The sequence below is a fragment of the Aulostomus chinensis genome, chromosome 2, assembly GCF_037954235.1.
Source record: "Aulostomus chinensis isolate RoL2024-O1b breed Wild chromosome 2, RoL_Achi_v1.0, whole genome shotgun sequence".
In the NCBI taxonomy this organism is placed as follows: domain Eukaryota; kingdom Metazoa; phylum Chordata; class Actinopteri; order Syngnathiformes; family Aulostomidae; genus Aulostomus; species Aulostomus chinensis.
Window position 1 is genome coordinate 30,813,405 of NC_141321.1, and position 20,913 is coordinate 30,834,317.

The 20,913-nt window shown below is 44.5% G+C and overlaps 1 protein-coding gene across 1 annotated transcript; it reads right to left on the reverse strand.

Annotated features, from left to right (window-relative positions):
* Positions 1-7,858: 7,858 nt before the first annotated feature.
* LOC147269721 (uncharacterized) lies at positions 7,859-19,743 on the reverse strand. Its single transcript, XM_086195727.1, has 5 exons — positions 19,554-19,743; positions 17,050-18,026; positions 12,189-12,360; positions 10,736-10,902; positions 7,859-8,621 (listed from the first exon to the last, which is right to left on the reverse strand). Exons 1-5 carry the CDS (start codon positions 19,573-19,575, stop codon positions 8,472-8,474), a joined length of 1,488 nt encoding a protein of 495 aa, XP_086051853.1. The 5' UTR covers positions 19,576-19,743; the 3' UTR covers positions 7,859-8,471.
* Between the last annotated feature and the right edge of the window lie 1,170 nt (positions 19,744-20,913).

Below are 20,913 nucleotides of genomic sequence, written 5' to 3' on the forward strand. Positions count from 1 at the left end.
GTTTGGAAGCAGGATTACCCTTCATGCACATGGGATAAAACAAGAACGATCAACAATGCTTTAAAAGAAATGACACTTCATAAAATAATCGAGCATGCAGCAGTCAACAAAGTGTTGGGATGCCGAGTGCAATGAGTAAAAGTTATCAAAAGTCACAAGTTACAAGTGAAGATGAGGGACGGATGCAAAAACACAAAACTGCACTGATACCTAACGGAAAGCACACTTTGATCTGAACAGCTTCCACACATCCAGCTGTGTCATTAAAAGAAAATTTAGTAGGTCGATGGAATTCTCTGAGAAACAACTCATCCGATTTTGGAGCGAGTACTGAACACATCTGGATCTGATGATGTCATATCACCTTGGAAGACGTGTGTGATCTCAGGGTGCCCCCGTGCTGCAATTTTTTTGTTTTTGTTTTTCATGTAGATTCCCGTAAGAGAAGAAAATATCCCAGTTGGCCCATTTCTGAACCATCTGAGATGATTAATTAACTACTTCGGAAATATGCTCCTCCCCTCGATTGTCTGTGACCCTAATTAATATGTTTGACATGCTTACTGTGAATTAAAAGATTAATAACTTGCATGGTAGAAGCTACAGCCAGCACAAAGACCGGTCTGGCTAAGAGAAAGCCTCACCATTTGTTGATTCTTGCATCAAGTTGACTCTCAAGTCGAGTTAATAGTTTTAATCGGATTATTATGCGCTCGCAGATTTTTCTCTTTTTTTCCGTTCAAAGAAAACATCAAGAAAACATGGCGTCTTGAAATGAAATGAAACAACCGGTTTATTAAATTCTCCGGGGTGAAGCAACACTCTTTCACAGCGCCCTCGACCTTGCCAACATTTTGTGGCGTTCAAAAATGCCTTTCGTGCAGAGGAGTCTGTCAGTAAAAGCTCAACAATGTAGATAGTTTGAATAGAAACAAGTCTCATGTGTTTTTGCTTAAGGTTGCCTGGCCCTTTGTTTACACGGAGAGGAGAGAGGCACACTGAGTACAGCTGCTCTGGAATATTTGGATCTCGCCGTCTTTAACACATCTTCATTGGAGCTCTCACCCACCCTCCTTGCAGCTGCAGGCGTACTTGGCACCACGCTGTCCCACTGAAAGCACGTATACACTCACTCGCCAATTTGTTAGGTACACCTGGACTAAAACTAATGCAGTATGCCTGCGGTAAATGCTACCTTCATGAGACTTGTAATGTTCATTTTTCTTTTAATCTTTTATCGAATAAACTGTTGGCAAGTGGTGGCAGATAAACCCTTCTTCCTTTTTAGATACATGTAAGCTGTGAATCCACATCCCGCAGCCAAACCCACGTCCCTGTCTCCTTCGATCCAGCAGGTATTTGATACGGCATCGAAAGCCCGGAGACCTGTGACCACGGTGGACCCAGAGCAACCTGAGCCTGGGGCAGGGGGGGTAACGCTGTGAGCGGGCACAAGAGGGCGTGAAAGCTGGTCTAACCATGACGGAGTGTTCATTAATCATAGTCACAGAGAGCTCCAATAAAGGAAAAGAGGCAGATCTGATCTAAGCTTTGGTTCTCTGATCCTTCACCAGGTCTGTAGTGGGCTCCAGATGTGAGGGCTGACAGTGCACGCACGCACGCACACAGACACACACACGCACTTGCAGAATCATGTGCTGGATTTTGTTTTCAAAGAGGAGAGAGGCAGGGCGTGTTTGTGTTGACCTGATAGAGCTCTAAAGTGCATTATTGTGTTGCAGCAGCCAAGACGGACGCTTTCACCTGGATATGCAGGTTGACAGCCAAGTCTTTGATGCTTTTTAATTCCCAGCAGTGTGTGTGTGTGTGTGTGTGTGTGTGTGTGTGTGTGTGTGTGTGTGTGTGTGTGTGTCTGAGAAGGCAGGGGTCGGTTTTGCTCTGCATGGTGAATAATGGGCTAATTTATTATATGCGTGTCAGGACACAAGCACACACACACACACACACACACACACACACACACACACACATACACTTATTGACAAACAGAGTCTGCTGCCATATAATGTTTTACAAGTTATGTGAAGTTCATCTGGGGTTTAAGCCAGCAGATGTTTTACCTCAGACATCCACAAGAGAGCAGTGGCCAAGCAGTTTTGACATGGATGATGGTCAAAGTTTGGCGAGACAATGACGTGAAATTAGTGGAGGTGGACAATCCCAGTACTTGAGTAAAAATGTAAATGCCAGCCAAATATTATTCTGCTTCAAGTGAAAGTACATTTTCTTCAAAGGGTTTGTAAGAACATATTCTCGTGCAATGAACTGTCCTTTTTCTCAGTGAAGGGAAAAAATATTAAAAAAATGACCAGGTTATAAAAGGACTTGCACATTGGATTTTGAAGGGTCTTTGCTGTTGACCCCTTTTTTTTGTCTGTGAACATTCTCTTTTTTGTGGGCGGGGCAAAACCAATGACAGAAAGTCACAGCCAGAAGCTGAAAAAGAAAAGAAAAATCTGACATCTCTTCCAAATATTTGAACGATTTTTCCAAGACGAGACGAATTGTCTTGGAAGCGGCGAGGGCAGGAGATCTCCTGATGCTGTGCTCACTGACGGGTCAACGGGTTTCTGATGTCGCTACAAGGCTGGAGATACAGCGGCCCCAAGGTACATCGATTTTTACCCACTGGAAAAATTCAGCATCAATACAGAGGGAAAAAAAAAACTCATGCAAATCTCTCAAGTCTTGACGCATGCACTTTCCTCCAGTCATGTCCGGGATATTGAATACAGAGAACTGTGTACTACATGCTGATGTACTGCAACATGTACTCAATGTCCTGATAGCCAGCAGCAAGGATACCAGACTGAGTGAAGACGTGGGCAATCATTAACAAGCCACAGAACGACATACCGACTCAAATTTAACATGATATTCACAATTCTAGTATCATCACAATTATTCATAATTGCCGCACCGAATCACTGTAATCTTGTTCAGAAACCCTGAACATTCTTCCATCCAAAAACTGATTCGTCTTATGATTTGCCTCATGTGGATACAATTTGATTCGATTCTTCTGGACTTTTTTTTTTTTTATTGTTCGGGAGACAAATCTAACACAGTAATATGTCTTGGTGTATTTCTCCTAGAGTCCTCTGAGTTCTATTTAACATCAATTTGAGATTTCTTTTTCTTTTTTTTTAACCGTGCACATACTTCTAAAACTCTGCTCTGAAGTGATAGCAACATTTCCTCTGGGCCTGGTTGCTGCTTCTCTTTCGGGCCACAGGGCATTTCTACCCACCTAAACTACGAGCAGGAGAGGTTACGGACAGCTTGTGCTCCTCTGGGGTTTGACACTATTGATCTGAGTGCTGAGTGGAAGAGGAGGACAATCAATACACAAACACGTGTGAATCAGCCTGGAGGTAAGGTAAGGCGTACTTTAGTGTCCCATCAGGAAATTTGTTTTGAACCCAACGCTGCCGCATCACATAACATACGACGGCCACACAGACGCACATTTAGCATACACACAAACACTTGGAATCACATTTTTAAGTTCACGCATTGAATGTCTTCAAATCATAAAACCAGCGACAGTCAGCCAGGCTCGAGCTGTAAAACCTTCCAGATGACCATCAGGTTGCTATATTCTTCCCTTACTGCTATAATTTGCTGCTGTATTACAATAGTTTCATTGGGAAGATTGAGGGTTGGTTTTTTTTTCCCTACAGTTTGGAATTCTTAACCATCAATGTGAAGAAAGTGCAAGTTCGGATTTAGAGTTGTTGCATGTCACACTGAGCAGAAAGCAGCACTGATTAAATATGCATTTTATCTATGTCACTGTTTTTATCTGTGACTTGTGTCTGGATCAAAAAGCACCACGTGAAAGATGTGAATCTATACATGGGACTAATAGGTTGCTAGCGTGTTTCCAATAGCAACCAGATCTGCTGCCAGTGTGTCCATAAACCAAAATGTTCAATTCGACCAGCTAATGGGTTTATTATCGGACTGTGTCCATTAGCAGTAAAACTTAGATCAAACGCCTCCATGATCCAGGATGGTCTCCAACTGTGACTGGGGTTCATGCTGTGGAGCCCATGGATGCCTGACTACCTGTGAGGACGCCTGCGTCATTACAGAGCGTAGTAGGACTTCCCGCCCTCTTTCCCCTGCTTCAATAAACTGGTTCCATCACATATCATCACACCTCGCTGGAGGTCTGAAGAAATACTTTCATGGATTCTCTGCTGTTTGTTTTGTTTGTTTTCTGAGAAACACACAAAAGAGAGTTTTGAATCGCTTTGTCGTGGCAGCGCTGGGAAAAAAAAAATTATTTAGGAGCGTGGGTGGTAAACTTCAGCATCCAACCTACCATAAAGTTTCAAAGAGGCAAAGCCCTGCTGTCTCCTCCGATGAAAGCAGGTGGGCAGGGAAAAGCACCAAATGTCACGATGGGTCTGGTGAAGGCAAACGAAGCAGCGTTAGCCTGAGTGAGTCATAGAGGCACCCTGCTGTGGAGTGTGGAAGATGTTAGAAAACATCATTAGTCGCCAAGTCGTTCGCACGCCTTGGCCTGCACGGCGGGACGGGAACAGAAAGAGGGATACTGCCTCGTCGCTTCATGGAACCGGAGACGCCGCCAGCCGTCACAGCCAGCTGGCAGCTAGAGAAGCAAAATCTGATTCCTCTTGCTTCCCCCAGGAGAGTGGGCAGATCAGAGGACCCAACAAAGAGCAGCAAGTCTGTATCAAATGCTATAAAGACTCAAGCCAGCAGTTTTATTTCATATCTGTTACGCCAAACAAGATGTGCAGTATTTTGTGCTTTCATGTCAGAAAGGATTTTATTCCCAAACACCATAAAAGCGTCTCGAGAAAAAATCTTTGCTCCGTTCATTCACTAATGTAAAGTCACAGATGAGGCCTATTATTGTGGTCGGCTACTAACCTGGTGATTCTTCGAAAGGAGAGACACTTTCATGCTGTATGTTGTTGAATAAAGCAAAAGTTTTAAAAACTGCGAAATGCATACGATCTGCATCAGTGCTTGTGATACAGTTTTGATGTGGAACATGAAAAGAAACCGCAGATGCTGGTTGATTCCCAAACTTCAAAACCTTCCAAGTAACTCCAGAGGAAACACTGATGATGTCATTCGGTAGATCAAGCAGAATCAGGAGAGAAGCTGCGAATCTGCAAGGAACACGTCCCCGTCCCCCCCCCCCAAAAAAAAGAAGCTGAATAGGAGGCGTGATTTGACGTGATCACGTTAATGCGAGAATGTGATTTCCACCCAACCAGAATCATGAAACGCACATTTCCTCATTCTACACATTGCGATGGTCGTCACACTTGCGAGCACCAGATATGCTAGTGTTTACTTGGATGTGGGCATCAAGTGTGTGATTCTATAAGTGTGAGCAACAGAGGTCTGTTGATGATGTGGTATGACATAAGATCACCCTGGGACTTCGATTACATCACCTCTGAGTTGCACTTCCCGTTTGTATTTATAGCTATAGGGAGGGATGTTACCCACTGTGAACTGGAAACGACAACTAAGGATTTAGTCATGAAGAATATATTTATGCCAGGCCTGGCTGCTTCGGCTGCAACTGCTATTCTCTGTAGTAAAGTACATATTTTGAACGGTAGGCCTTCTGCTAACATCAAGGGTGCAGCCCAGGTTCTTCTCTATCAGACGAAACTTTGCTGAATGTTCTTCTCCTGTTTTGATCTTCTGAACATGAATATTCTACTCAGATCTGCACATCTGATCATTTCACACATCCATTTATTTCAAATTCTTGCTTGTGGGGAAGTCTTTTAAAAGCAAAGATATGCAACAGAGACAACGCATGCAGCCACCGCCGGATCATGACACTGTACTTATAGCACAACAATTACTCTCTAGGAACTTTCCTCTTAGTCTTAGAGCACGGTACATTTCTTGAGAGTCGTCAGTGTTGCTAACGCCAAGGCGCCAGATGACACGTCATCAGCCTCCTGAACATAGCACCGCTCCCTCCTTCTAGCTAGCAGGAGAGTGTGAGCAGAAGCTCGCTCTCTGTCCCAGTTGTGATACCAGACAGCTGCAGTGGAATACTCCTGCGCTCACTTTGCTGTGAATGCTAATTAGGAACAAACAATTTCAGCCTGTTAACCAACACACACAGCTGTTATAAGTTTGGGAGCACAAAATCCCAGTCATTGCGTTTGTTGCTCCATGTAATCATGGAGAGACAGAAATGAAAGATTCTGCACATGCGCAGAACAAAACTGAAAGTCGAGATCGGATGAAAAATGTTGGATGGATGGAAAATGGAGGAAATGGAACCAATGCAGTGACTTTTTGGACTTTCCACTTTCTACTGCATGCACAGATGTCTATTTCTATTTTTGATTTCATCTTCTCCTTAAAAACATGAAACATGAATGAAAATGAAAGCATCCATTTTAAAGGTCATCAGAAAAGGTAATTGTCTATGTTGAATGCAAGCAATTTTTAACTCTTTTGTTAATTCTAAGGTTTCCTTGGGTGTCCTTCAATTAAATATGTCATTATTGTTATTACTGACGCCGTCCTCCATTTCCTGCTCCTCATAATAGTCAGAAGAGTCAGCGGCGAACTCAAACTTTCCTCTGATTCGCGTCACACACCTCCTCTGCAGTTGCTGTGGTTGAGGTCCACTATCGCTGTGTCACCTTCAATGTCCTCCAGCTACGAGTTTGCAGGTTCTTGTCTTGCTTCTTGCTCCTCGCTTCTGACTCTTCTGTTCAGGTCTGTTCCTCTCTACACTTGTCTGAACAATCCATCGCCCCAGGGAGCCTTGGGACTCACCCAGACCTGATCTGAAATGATGGATAAGCGAAGGTTTCATCTGCTGGTGCTCTCTTTGAGAGGAGAGGACTGCAGCACGCTCCTGAGCGTCTGACTGAGTGTTCCACTTCTTCCATTCCTCATGGGATCGAATGTTGAAGTGTGTGATTAGGAGACTCCAGACAGTCTGAGTAGTCCTGCTCAAGGTTCACCCCCTGACTGCAGTGTTCTCAAGCACCGTACACGCAGAGGAACTTCGCTTGGTTTTTATTCAGGTCTTTTAGGGAAGCCTGCCGAAACCTGATGATCCCAATCATCACCCTGGAAGTCATGTGAGATTCTCATGGTGGAGAAGCTGCTCTGACTTCTCTTCCCCAGGCTGGCCTCGCTGCGATTAACATCCTCTAAGAAGGACATTTTTAGCACGCAGGCGCGTGCGACTGCTGTACTGATTACAGGTGTAACTGCAATCGCTCCAACTGATCAGCAGTTCAGGCCGACCAGGTCACAGACATTAAGGTTGTGATTAGAGGTCAATGAGTCGTGAATGGTGGAAGAATCATAAATGGGGTAAAATAATAAGAGTGTTTATGGTCATTTCAAAATTAAAAAAAAAAAATCCTAGTGGAACTGCTGTATGGCAAACGGCCAAATGTGGGTGGTCTCACACGTCATGTGAACTGTTACTGCATTTATTTTTCTGTAACTAGAAAGAAAAACTGTTGAAGTCAGGCCTTTTTTGTTTTGGAACACTGACAAGGATTTATTTTCATTTATCGTGTATGATTTCCAACACCCTCCAGATCGGCTCACATCCACAAAATGACACAAATGTTTATGTCCACAGCCACGTGTTGCTTGGCCAAGTGTCATATCTCTGCACTAATGGATATCGCAGCCTGACAGATGCTAACTTGTTCCCTAAAATGAAAATGTATTTGACGGACAAAAAGTTTCCTTCCACTCCAGGTCACAATTTTAAGGTTTATCAGCTCCACTTCAAAATTAAGGCACAAATAAGGAGGTGGATGCAAAATACCTTTATTTCATGTAAAGTGGTTGTAAAGAGAATAAAATACTTCATTGTTTAATTATTCATTCTGCTTTATTCATTCTGGTTGCACACCAAACAAGCAATAATATAATAGTATCATAGTGTATGTTAGATAATATCTCATGTTTACAGTATCTGCACAAATACTGGCACAGTACACAGTACACAGCTAACCACAAACAGAGTGGCAACATATATGCTCTGTAGACCAACACATTTTTGCACATTTCTAGCTTGAGGACACAATACGAAGAGTTCCACAACATCAGAAAGGACACAGTTTTGGTCACGGTGCATGAAATCATAATCACGAAGGCAATGCTTGATGTTTAATACTGTTAAAAGTGGAGAAAGTTGCCCCACAGCTCTCCTCACAGCCTCCTCTGATCAGTGCTCCTCCACAGCCCTTAGACACAAATGGATCATCTGGACTATGAGACTGCAGCTACTGATGTTCTCCATACAGCAGCCAAATCCAACGTAATCACTTCTGTACACATCAAAATAAATTAAAAAACGTTTGGACGCAGGGAGGAGCGAGCACCCCGCTGGCTCTTTATTCCCACAAGAAGCCAGCTTCCCTGTGTTTCACAGACGAGGCAGCAGTTTGTCAGTACTTCTACTGGATGTCTGATTGGATGGCGTGCCAGCGAGCAGTCTCTATTTGTCCACGACTGCACATTTCCTTCCAGTGACCCTGCCCCGCCTCTGAAGCATCGCCGCCAATCAACACACAACCCAGAATGCTGCTCTTGGTGTAGAGACGGCCCTGTGGATGCATAAACATCATCAAAGTTTCATTATTTCAGTATTCTTACCCTAACCACCATCAACCCATTCTCTTTTTCCAAAACCAGCTCTGGAGTGTGGAAACCTGACCCAAACCCAACAGTTGGTATGAATGATGTGGTTTGAGTCCAGTTCAGTGACATCAGCTGGTCTGGCCTACATGAAATGGTGCTTTCCACTCCTGTTAGTGAAAAAAATGGTGTAAAAATATCGCCAGGCTGATACAGACGGACGACTCCCTGGAGTCACAGCATCATCGTGCAGTTCTTCAAGTGGTGTTCTCCCTCACGGATTTAGGTTAAAGTATAAAATCAATAAAAGACAGCTGAGAGATTTGTATTCTCCTGTTGCTCGCTCTCTCTCTCTGAAGAGTAACATAAATTCAAACCACGCGACAGCTCTGCGGTAACAACTCTCCACTTTGGAACAGCAGTTTTTAATAAAACGAGAGGAAACAATTCTCGGCAAACTCGTACATAAAACATCAGGAGCATCAGTTGTTCAGCAGCGAGGCATGCTAATGCTAGCGGTGCTCATTAGCTGGGCGTGCTAGTTAAATTTAAGTTTTGGGTTCCCTTATAATTAAATTCGGCATATCTCATGTTAAATCACTGCAGGAGGCATCTGAGCCAGTGGTGAATGTCTGGATGTTTTCTTACGTGGGGCTGTTTTTCATGGCAGCGCTAACCCCGGCCTCGCCTTGCTAGCTGGGCCTCGCCACCCACCTGCAACCGCACAGTGGACGCCGGCGGTCTGCGGCCGAGGACAGCCTTACGCGAGTGAACCTGTTGAGGCTCACAGCTGGCTCCAGTGTCTGCAGTGGTAAACATGAGATGTGAGGTCCTGGGAGTGGGATGTAGTTCTTTTACTGTTCATATTGCAGACATTTATCTTTGTCCCCACTCAGTTTGCGCCAGCTGACCAGTATCACTCGATAGTGGTGTCAAATGCTGTGATTGGTTGCTGATGAAGACTCCTCTTCTCTGGAGTCCAAAGGCGGGTGGTCATTGTTGAGCTCTAACGTCTCTCCACCAGAGCCAGAGAAAGCGGCTCCTTGTGTTGACACTCCGGTCACTTCCCTGAGTTTGCTCCTTGCTTCGCCAAGCCCCCGTCTCCCCGTGTTAGTGGTCAGGTTGACCTTTTTCGACCTTGAGCAGCTTTTCCTCCCCGCTCGGCGGCAAGTTGTTTTCGTTCTCATTTGGCTTTCTCCCCTTAAGCTGCTCGGTCATGGTGTTCCTGTGCTGAGATTAATTTGTACCCCTGTCTCTGCTGATCACCGCTGGGTTAAGCATGAGGTCCCTTTAGGAGCCAGCATTTGGGTCTCCACATTTCGACGTGTTGGGCTTTACAAGGCGATCTCTGAGAAATTGCGTGAGTGGAGCTGGAAGGTCGCGTGTTAAATTATGTAGCGGCACCACTGAAACAATGGGATTGTAGTTAAAAGTTAGGACTGTCATCGCAGGCACAGAAATTCCCTGGTTCAGTCACGTCATTGACAGGCAGTGGTTGAGGTGGTGGTTGGTAAGAACAGACCCTGAACTCCGCAGTGGGACACGTGAGTCCCGTTCAAGTCCTGTTCATACTGTAACACCACACAACCCAAAGAGACTCCATTGGTCCATCATTAAACATAATTTTCAACAATCAACGTCATTGCAAAGAGCAGTTTTCTGAACGACAAAACAATATTAACGGCCACCCAAAGCGCTACGCTGTTGGGTTGAAACTGTCCACCACAACTAAAGGATCCTGACTGGATTTCTATTGTCATGGTGGTGCCTCCATGTCCTGCCACCAGCACAGAATGTGGTGCTGAGAGGTTGCAGCCATTTTCGCGGTCAGTTCCCATATTTCTGTGCGATTAGACAGCACGTTTGTCACTGTGTAAAACTGCGCTGCTCCATTTGCTTTAGTGTGTGTTTGTGGCTGTCGCTCCTGAAGAGTTTCTGCCTTGGAAATGCTTTGTTCTAAGTGAAAATTCCGTTTGCGTTTGTTTGTCATAAATTTGCAGCGTTTGTTTGTTTGTTTGAGCCTGGTTACCGATATCTCAGCACACTAATGTGTGCTGTTGTATAAAATCACACAACTTCCTACCTGCATAACAATGAATTCAAGGACCAACGGCAGCTGCGCGATGTCACCAGGCGGCAAGTCGAACAGGAAGGGAGCGTTCCAGACGGGGTTCGGACCACTGGCTCCTTTAGTCTCTTTAGTCCCGATCACTCTCCCATCCTGACGCAGATTGATGACGACATAGTGGTCTGAGGAGGGAAATCAGCGTTTATGCAGTTTTATTTGTTTATCTGTTTCATACATGGATCAAATCATTTCCTGCAACTTAGTGTCAACAAAAAAAAACAAAAAACTGAGCAGTAAACTAACAAGTCTGCAGTTTCTCTATTCTGTATGGCCTCCACCTCTCCACCGGCATTGTTTCACAACCGTATCATTACCGACAAATATAATTTCCCTTGTTAATCCATTCAAGTGTGCTAATTGGATGTATTAATCAACGAAATGCTGCATGTTTGATCTAGAATCTAAATGAGAGAAACCAAAGTATCTTGCTTGTTTTCTGCATCCACAAGCTCCCCATCCCTGAATCATCAGGGTAGAGCTTTAAATCACATGCAGTGAGATACGATGCCGACGCGAGAGGAAATGACACCGGCCCGATCGCTTCCTAATCTGATTGTGCTCGAAGCCCATCAGGGATTCAGTCGGTCTTGAACGTGTCTGAGGGAACTGAGCAGAGTTCAGACGGAGGCAGAACCAGCCGTTCACACGTCAGCTTGAGGGAAATATCAGCATAGGCAAAGTGCAACGTAATATTCATCCACTTGTAGGCAGAGACGGAACCAGACTTTCATATATGGGGAGGCCCGGGGGGGGCCAAGGGTACGTCAGTGGCGTCATGGTACTTCTTATCCACTGCATGGATGATGCAATGGTTTAGTTGGAGTTCCTAAAGATAAAATACAGGGGAGTACGGCAACAATTCTGAAAATGAAATAACTGATCAACACTATAAATATGTAGATGCAAAACTCGTGTGTGTTTTTTTTGCTTTTCGTTTTTTTTTCCCCCATTTCTCATCAAGTAAAAGATCCAAGCCTTTCTACACGCAAACAAAGTTTCTTCCATGTCAAATTCTCATGGAGAAAAGCAGCACAACAATGAAAAGGCTTGCACGGGTGAAATGTCACAATAGCAAGACACTCTAATAGGCGCAGTTTTATCGCACAACACAACACAAGTGGTGCGCTGACAGAATATTCACAAGAGCTGCTGCCCGTCAACTGAATGTTCGTCTTGTTTTGCAACTCAAAGAATGGGGCAGAGGGCTGGTTTGATCGCTTGTGCCTGTAGATGGGCGGGCAGGAACTGGAGGCTTCAGGACAGACGTTGCAACTGTTGCCCACCATAATGGCTGAATCAACTGAACCTTTAACCTTGTGAATGGAGTCCATTGAATATGTCAAATCAGAAAAGAGTCTTCCCAAACCTAAACCTCTTCCGTGTCATTTTAGAGGACAGGTTTCTTTACCTGGAGCTCCTGGGATGCGCGTGAGCTTGGCCAGATTCTCCGCTTTCCTGACCATCACCTTGATGCGCTGCGCCAGTGTCTGGTACTGTAGAAGGATGAACAGCTGACCCAAAGACCGCGGCGCACAAACGGAACTCTTCCTGTGACCCAGCGTTTCCTGAGAACTCACGCTCTGAGAGGATGAGGGAAAAACGCAGAGTTCAAGAGAGGTTTATGGAAGGAAAATGTCTTCTTTGACTCAGCAGATGTTTCCTTCATCCTTGAGGAAGATGGAAATAAAACCAAGAAAAGACAACAAGGAAAATGCATCACATTCAAAGCTGTAAAGCCTGCATTCTAGCAGCGAGTGAGTCACCCAAGGCACTGATACAGCCTGCACCAATGGATCAGTTCCCCTTCAAAGGGATTTGACATAACTGGCTGCCTGTCAGAATACAGGAACAGGAGATTTTCTGTCTGAATCAGTTTTTCATCTGAAGGAGACGTCCCCCTAACAAGCTGTTTCTTCCCATGAGGCATTTTGGTCCGACCCACCAGAGACGTTCAGTTGAGCATTTAGCGGATTTGTTGTATTTATCATCTTTACATCAAGCTGTCGGGGTTAACGAAAACATCCCGTAATAATAATCATGGTAATACAGACGTTCACGCATCACGGCGCTGAGGAGCTGCTGTATGATTCCAATCTGATCTCATGTCACATCTCATTAGTTTGCATTGTTTTGGGGTCTGGTGACAGTTTGCTGTCAACAAGCTGAGTGTGAGCCCGCTAGCGACTCGCCGGGCAGAGCCGGGCAGCAGAGTATGAAGGCAACAAGTGAGTTCCGGTTCACTGCCTCCGTCACTAACGCTTCGCCTCAGAGACGTTACTCACAATTACAGTGGCTTTGAAAAGAAGGGCTGTTATCAGCAAACACACACACGGCCTTCAATGTGAGGTATTTGTCGCGTTTGAAGCAGGAAATTCCAAATTGAAAGGGAAACACTTTGCATTTCATGGCTTCGTATTTAAATGTTCACCACCGAGTTTCACACTGTTGTCGGATGTTTTTAATTTTTAATTTCTTTTTTTCTTTTTTCTTTTTGGTTAAGGGATTCAAGTTGAGCCTCACGAGGCTTCAGTGTTCAGTCGGACTTTCCTCAGAGGTGCAGCCCCCTGCTTTTATGTAACGTCATGGCTCCTTTTCCTTGACTATGAGGTTTCAGGAGCATACAATTATTCGGTACGTCTGTTCACTCCAGATATGCTGAGTTACATAAGAGACGGCGTGAGTCATCCAGCAAGCTCCCTGGACCAAATGGAAGCCTGCAAAGAAATGGAAGCACTTGTCACCGGGGCTTCATCCAACCCTTCACCGGGGACGTATCTGATTAATACCGGATCATTTGGGCTCTTTTTTGCTGTTTTATGTTTGATTATTTTGTTTCTCAAACAAAATATTGAATGAAAGCGACGAGTTAACTAGAGGGGGAAAAAAAAGATATGATTGGAAAATAAGTGATATTAGAAATGTTTTTAAAAAAAAATTCCTGTGCGTAACAGGAAACTGACACAGAACTTAAAAAAAAAAAGTCTTAAATTTCTCACAATTGCAGAATATATCAAAAGGGTGTGTACCTTGAGGAGAGCTCAGAGGAGGTTTGTTCCTTCAGAGAGAACTTCAGGGGACAAAATGTCACTTAAACCAATTCTGACTGCCACGTTTGGACACCTCTCCCTTCACAACATGGAATCATGCATTCTATTACATCAGGCTTTGATTCAGAAGTGCTGCCTTCAACAAATTAGTTTTATATTTTGTATCAGAATGAACCTTTTTTTCTGTTGAAGAAAAACAGACAAGTACATGGAATCTTCTGATGTTCCCCTTTATGTTTCTGCTTCTGCTGTTTCATGGAGCACCACAGGCTAATGGAGCAAACATATTGAACTAAAACGCAGTGCACTTGTGTGTAAGTGTTGTTATCAGCAGTGTGTATGTGTGTTTTCCATGTTTGTTCATGCTTGACCTCTTTTAATCTTTTCTTTGTAGATTTTTTTTTTTAATTTTATCTGATTAGCAGATTTACAGTAAGCGTCAGCCCTAATCTTAACTGTTGGCTTTACATTGTTGATCACTGTATAAAATATCAACAAGAACCCCCAGAGGAGCAGGTCGCTGTGGGCAAACGGTGATGCAAAGTCAGACTGAACTTGTTGACAGCATTTTCACTTATTTTTCTTTTTTTTTCTATCACATTTAGGCAACAACAACAACAACAACAACAACATAGTTATGGTAAAGAAAACATCATGGTTTTCTCATGCACGTGTCTTTGGCAAAAATCAAATGACTGAGTCACGTCCACTGAAACATCAGGACCCCCCCCCCTCACCACACACACACACACACACACACACACACACACACACACACACACACACACACACACCCCACCCTGCCGTCAAAGTCCTGTCATTAATGCCCTCTGGCAGTGTTTCAAGAGAGCTGCAGAGCCCAGCGTGGGCGCGTTGCCAGTTTGCTGCACACTTCTTGTTTGCTCTGCAGTCGCTAACAACAATGTCACCATGACTAACAACAGTGGAAAACTGGCTAATGGGAGAGCTGATTAGACTCTACATTCCTCCATGGATAAAACATGATATGGGTTATTAATAGGCCCACATGTGTAGTTCCCATATCTCTTCGATCAAATAAAATGCAGACTTAGTTAAAAAAAAAAAGGGTTCTTGAAAGAAAATACATAAAACAGTAAGTTGAGGTGCACATATAAACCAGCCGGTTCTAATCTGCACCTGGGGGCCCCTTGAAAAATTGGACGCAGGGCCCTGAAAATTCAAGATCTTGACCAACCTGGTCCAGGTTCCACATTGTCCATATTGTTTCCTGTTTGGATCTTAGTCCTGTGCTCTGTTTTAATGGTGTCTGACAGGACCCAAAGGGGACTGGGGAGAGCCCGGTAATATCTGGAACGCACACTGCATCTTCAACAAGTCAGCAAATGGAAGAAATTACAGGACAGGCTTATATGTGGCTTATGTAAAGCGTGTCAGCTGAGAACATAAGACACATGCAAATCTGTACTTTCTGTTGACAAATCTGAATGGCTCATAAACTGTCCACTTGGACTGATAATCTGCACAGTCTGTGCTCACGTTGTGCTGAACGTGCGCATGGGTTTGTAAACAGTGTCCATCCGTGTCCATATTTAAACCACAAATTATTTCCCTATGACAAGAACGTGACTCACTAAATAAATGCATTTTAAATACTTGTAAGGGGAGGTAAAACATGTTCATTTTCTTGGATCAGATGTTTGAAAGTTTACTGCGTAATTTACAGATCGTAAATCTGTGACCGAGGGCAGAGATTACAATCGCAGGGGCATGGATTGCGAATCCGAGTGCACAGTCAACAAAGCTGCTCGTACAGATTCTGAATCCCACGGGTCGGGATAGAGGTTCACATCTCCTATGGCACTTCTCCTCCTTCTTAAAAGATCAAAACTTGAACTGTGTTTGGATCGGTGACGCTACGTTGCGGTAGTTTCATGGTCCAGTTCAAGCTATGGACTGGACCCTGGATCGGTTCGTGTAATTGTACAATTGTTCTGATATAAAACCTGCACATGAAGTCAGTAAATAAAATCAGAATCAGAACCAAATTCCAATATTTCCAATATCCTTCCTCAAGACCCAACATGAAGTGTTCCATCAGGTAACTCCCACATAAAGACAAGTTGTTGTTTTCACATCACATATTTTATACAAATTAGCCCCCAAAAAACAGAACGAACACCTTAAATGGAGAGTTTTACAGAAGCTGCAGGTTTATTAGCTTTGGACTCAACCACCTAGCTTTGCTGCTCGCTGTGGTTAAAATGCACAGCGGGGACATGAAGGTGGTTTCAAGCCTCTCCTTTAACTCTCAGCAAGGAACTGAAAAAAGCACAGCTGCCTCCAGCCATTTTCTTCCGCTTATCCTGTTAAGAGTCGCGGAGGGGTGGAGCCTATCCCAGCAGCCTTCAGGTGAGAGGCGGGGGTTCACCCTGGACAGGTCACCAGTCCAGGGCAGGGCCAACACATAGAGACAGACAACCATTCACACTCACAGTCACACCTACAGTCAATTTAGAGCCTGGATTAACCTGGTCCCTCTTGATGTCTTTGGACTGTGGGAGGAAGCTGGAGTACCAGAGAGAACCCATGCAGACACAGGGAGAACATGCAGACTCCACACAGAAAGATCCTGTGCCCGAGCCGGGACTCAAACCTGAAACCTTCTTGGTGTGAGGCAACAGTGCTAACCACTGCACCACCGCCAAACAAGCACATATCCTGAATGAATATTCTTGTATGGGAAGCACGTGGCTGTGCTGAGAGACATGCGGCAGCTACAGCCATCAGGAGCTGTGCAGCACATTTATCATTTTTAAGGGCACAGCAGTTTGACCAGGGGGAAGTTGGCTGGCTAATTTTCCCTGAGTTAGCAGCTCTTTGTGCTCCAGCACATCTGATTCAAAGTTCTTTAGTAACGGAGCCGAGCCAACTTGTATTTAATCCATTAGAGTTTCCAAACTGGTTTGGTTAAGAGCTGCGCACAGCGAGAGGTGCTCTGTGTGGGCTTCAGACTAATTGCAGGCAGCTCATCAGCATTTTCACCAGACTCTGTTGACACTTTTATGGCCTTTTTATGAGCATTTGGGCTCAAGTCCAGCTGCTGTCGGCCAAATCCAACTTTGTTTCAGGAGACCTAGAAATGTGCTGTGTCATGACTGCGAATCTGCACTTCCTCACTCGATGCACTCTTTGCATTTAAAAGTGTTAAACACTGTCATTGGTAATAAAATAAATGAATACCTTTTTCAGCTTAGTTTTAGTTGGGCTGAGCTGCCTGGTGTATGTAGTGGTGGTGCCAGGCTCCCAATCCATCTGCTCACAGGACAGCTCCACCACCCCCAGCGCGACCTCTCGGAGGCCTGAGAAGTCCCTGCTGTACACAGCCAGTCTCAAAGTGCAGGTGCGCAGCTCTTCCACAGAGCCCACCTGTAGCACAAAGCTCTGGCTGTGGAGCTCTGGGCTGAGGCTGCGGCGCCGAGAGGAAATCTGCTGAGGAGAGGGGCAGAGCGGAGGGAGGCTGGCCCGGACAAACACCCCGCTACGCCGCCGGTTGGACCCTGACAGCCCCAGAATGTTGACCACCAGGGTGCCGCATGTAGAGAAGAGCAGGGAGAAGTGCAGGAGAGGAGCTGGTTTGGAGGGGATGGAGAGCACATTAGAGCCATACTCCCCCTGCAGGATGGGAGCTCCAGTAGTCAGACGACTGCTCTCGCTGTACACAAAACTTTCACCGCTCACAGTGCTGCGTCGACCCTTTGGCCAGCGAGACTTCGACACCAGGCTGAGCTTAGTGAGGGAGGGCAAAGATGCTCTGCCGTGGCTCGGAGCTTTATTCTGTGAGCAGGGAACAGCCGAGGTGCTGAGGCGCCGCAGCGGGAAGGAGGACCCAGCGGACTGCACCGACTCAGCTGATTTTGTTGGGCTGGGGTCAAAGGGCAGAGCAGAGAGGTCATCCTCAGAGGGAGAAGAGCTGCTTTTAGAGGAAGGGAATTCCAGCACATCCCCATCCAGCTCTTCATACTGCTGCTTGACAGGTTGCGTGCAGGGAGACGGAGTCAATGTCACGGTCACCCTCTCAGCAGGATGAGCAGACAAGAAAACTGCCTCCTTGTCCTCCGATGAAACACTCTTCCTTCTGCGACAGCAAAGAATGCAACCCAGGACCAGGCAGTAGCAGAGGACAGCCAGACCCACAGCCAGCAGGATCTGCAGGTGGACTAGACAGAGGACAAAACCACCATCATGGACTAGTACTGCGTCTTCAAGGAGGAATCCGGGGAAATGAAAAGAGAACGTGACCGGGAGAAAGATAGGGAGACAGTAAAATTAAGCTGGACTTAAGGGGAGAGATATTTATCAGAGAGATAAATGAAAGGCTTAATTACGAAAAGATTTTATAGGACATCCTCTCGTTGTGTCTGGAATCTGAACCCTTGATGAGATTAAAGAGGAAATGTCCCGAGGTTGTAATTGTAATTGTATAAATGTCACTGTCATGCTTTGATGCAAGACAGGAGTGCACAGAGGATGGTGTCAAATTTCCTGCCAATAAAACTGTGAGCGTGTGCGTTCTATCTTCCAGCATTCTGCCAATAACACGTTTAATCAAGGCAGTTTGTGATTCTTTTTTTTCACAAACATTAAATTCTAATCTTGTGGTGACTTCTGCGCTTGTCAGTTACAGGTTGGGTATAAAAAAATCTTCCAAAAAAATGAAACCACGTATTTATTCAGTATCTTAACAATAATGTAAACTGATATCAGCCCCCCCCCCCAAAAAAAACATTTCTTCAGATTTCCTTGTATATGGCTTTTAAAAAAAAAAAGGTTACAATGTAAAAATACTATAAAACCTTGAAAATAATTTAAAAAATAGAGGCATAATGAGCTGCCAGGCTAACTGAGACAGACGAGGTTAAAGCTGATGTCGACTGAACGTCTGATAATGAGAGATGAGTCATGCAGCGGCGAGCAGTCGAGGGTCCCGAGCTTCAGCCGGTGAGCAGAAGGTAAACAACCACATCAGAAAGTCGGTGAGACAACAGTTCGTCTTCAAATGACAACTTGCAACAACATCATAGGAGGATGACGTGAGTTCAGATGCGTCAGCTTTTTTTTTTTTTATTACAATATGGTCACAATTTTTACTAAAAAAAAGAAACCCACAGTTATCCAGACTTCTCTTCGGTGGTGGGACGTATGACCTTGTAAAGGTGAGCTGACTGTCAACTGTCAGAGCAGATTTGCAGGTTTGTGCTCTGGCGTCCAGCAGCAGGCAGCCTCTCACACAGCCTCCATGAACAGATTCAAGAACACACAGGAGGGGGGGGGGGGGGGGGGGGGGGTTGGTCGCTGCAGGAATGTTTGATGCCTTTAAACATGGAGGACCTAAAAACACTGTACTGGACTCTACACCGAGTGAGCTGATGGTGAAACCTGAGCTCTGCTCATCCAGCGCGTCATGGTGAGGCGTTCCTGGTGCTGCTGTGCTGCCTTCCAGCCAGACTGTGCATCCATGGCAAGACGCTTAATGATCATTATAAAACTTTTTATTAAAAAAAAAAAAGTAAAAAGTAAAAAGGGTGGCAGCCTCTTCCCACAGTTGGAGACACGTAAACGCAGCATTTTGGATGAAGGTACAAATCTGCGCTTTATTCTGCATTCATTACAAAACAGAACCCCTACAGACACAATCAACACCCACGGCTGCGGCTGACGCGGCAGAAGACAGAGAGGTGTCTTACCTGCCAGGATGGACTGCGACATGTTCCCCGCACGCTCACGCACTTTCAGTCTGAGCGCTGCTGGTGAGCCGAGTCCATCGCCAGTGCGCGGAGACCTGCAGCCTCCCAGCCAATGGCTTCATCCTTCTGCTGCCTGAGCTTTTATTGCACCCGAAGGCGCGGTGGAGGCAGAAAATGAGCTGCCTCTCACTTACTCTCCTGTTACTGAGGTCCTCCAGGTCCCGCTGTGACGTCAGGAGCCGCATTTAGGGGTGGCAAAAAAACAAAAACAAAAACAAAACAAAACAAAAATAAACCTAGCCTTAAAATACATTAAAAAAATATATTTATATATATATTTTTAAATATATATATATATATATATATATATATATATATATATATATATATATATATTTAGCATCAGCCTGATATAATGATTAATTTATAGCTACCATCGACAATTTCACACACGTCCAGCTCGCTTAAATATTTATGTCCACTGCTAGAATACAGGGACTTATAATTACAAATCAGAAGAAACGTCTTCTGATTACATTCGACAGCTCCAGTCACTACACATGTTCATAGTAATATTTTAGGCCTAAATAACTCTTTTTTTCCTTTTGGGGTTTATGAGGGTGTCTTTTTATGAGAGTCTATCATTTTTTATGTGCACTGCTTGTGTGGATTTGAGTTTCAATTTTAAACACAAACATTCATGGGAGTTTAAATGAGCTCCAAAGGTTTGCATAGTCAGGGTCAAAGGTCAAGGTTATCTCACGTGATTTTTCGTGATTGTCATATCTAAATAAAAAAAATGCCGAGAAGATTTCTTCAAACATGCTAAGGTTTATACACGATAACAACGCAAAAGCAGCTACTGCTGTTACGATTTTACAATGCTAACATGCTGACAGCGTGCTAATGTGCTAGCAGCATGTTAAAGTTCAGGCAGCATATTAACGTGCTGACATTAATTCGTGACATCAGTCAGCCAGCTAGCCGCTGCTAATGTGGTAGCAGCATTTCTACATGATAGCCGTCGGCAAGCCATTCATTTCTGTAAGCATTTTAAGAGCATGCTAAAAATGCTACGTGACAGCAATCAGAAGGCTAGCTGGTGCTGCTAGCATGTCAGAGCGCTAAAATGCTAGCAGCTTGTTAAAAGAAAACAGTTCTGCTACAACATGTTGCTTTCAAAATAAAAGCCTCAATTATAACACTAATTCTCAGTAGACTTTTTCTCGGGGAGAACGCACACCACAGTAAATTAATGTACTTGTACGGATGTAACACATTTTTCATTATTTAATTCATTATCATGACAATAAAGAGTTTTGTTTGTTTGTTTGACATCTCACCAATCTATTTTCGATCT

Coding starts and splice junctions, on each gene's coding strand:
- LOC147269721 (XM_086195727.1), bottom strand. CDS start 19,575: ATGTCGCAGTCCATCCTGGCAG. Junction 12,361..17,049: donor CTAAAACTAAGCTGAAAAAG/GTATTCATTTAT, acceptor TCATCCTCTCAG/AGCGTGAGTTCTCAGGAAAC. Junction 10,903..12,188: donor GCGCATCCCAGGAGCTCCAG/GTAAAGAAACCT, acceptor TTCCCTCCTCAG/ACCACTATGTCGTCATCAAT.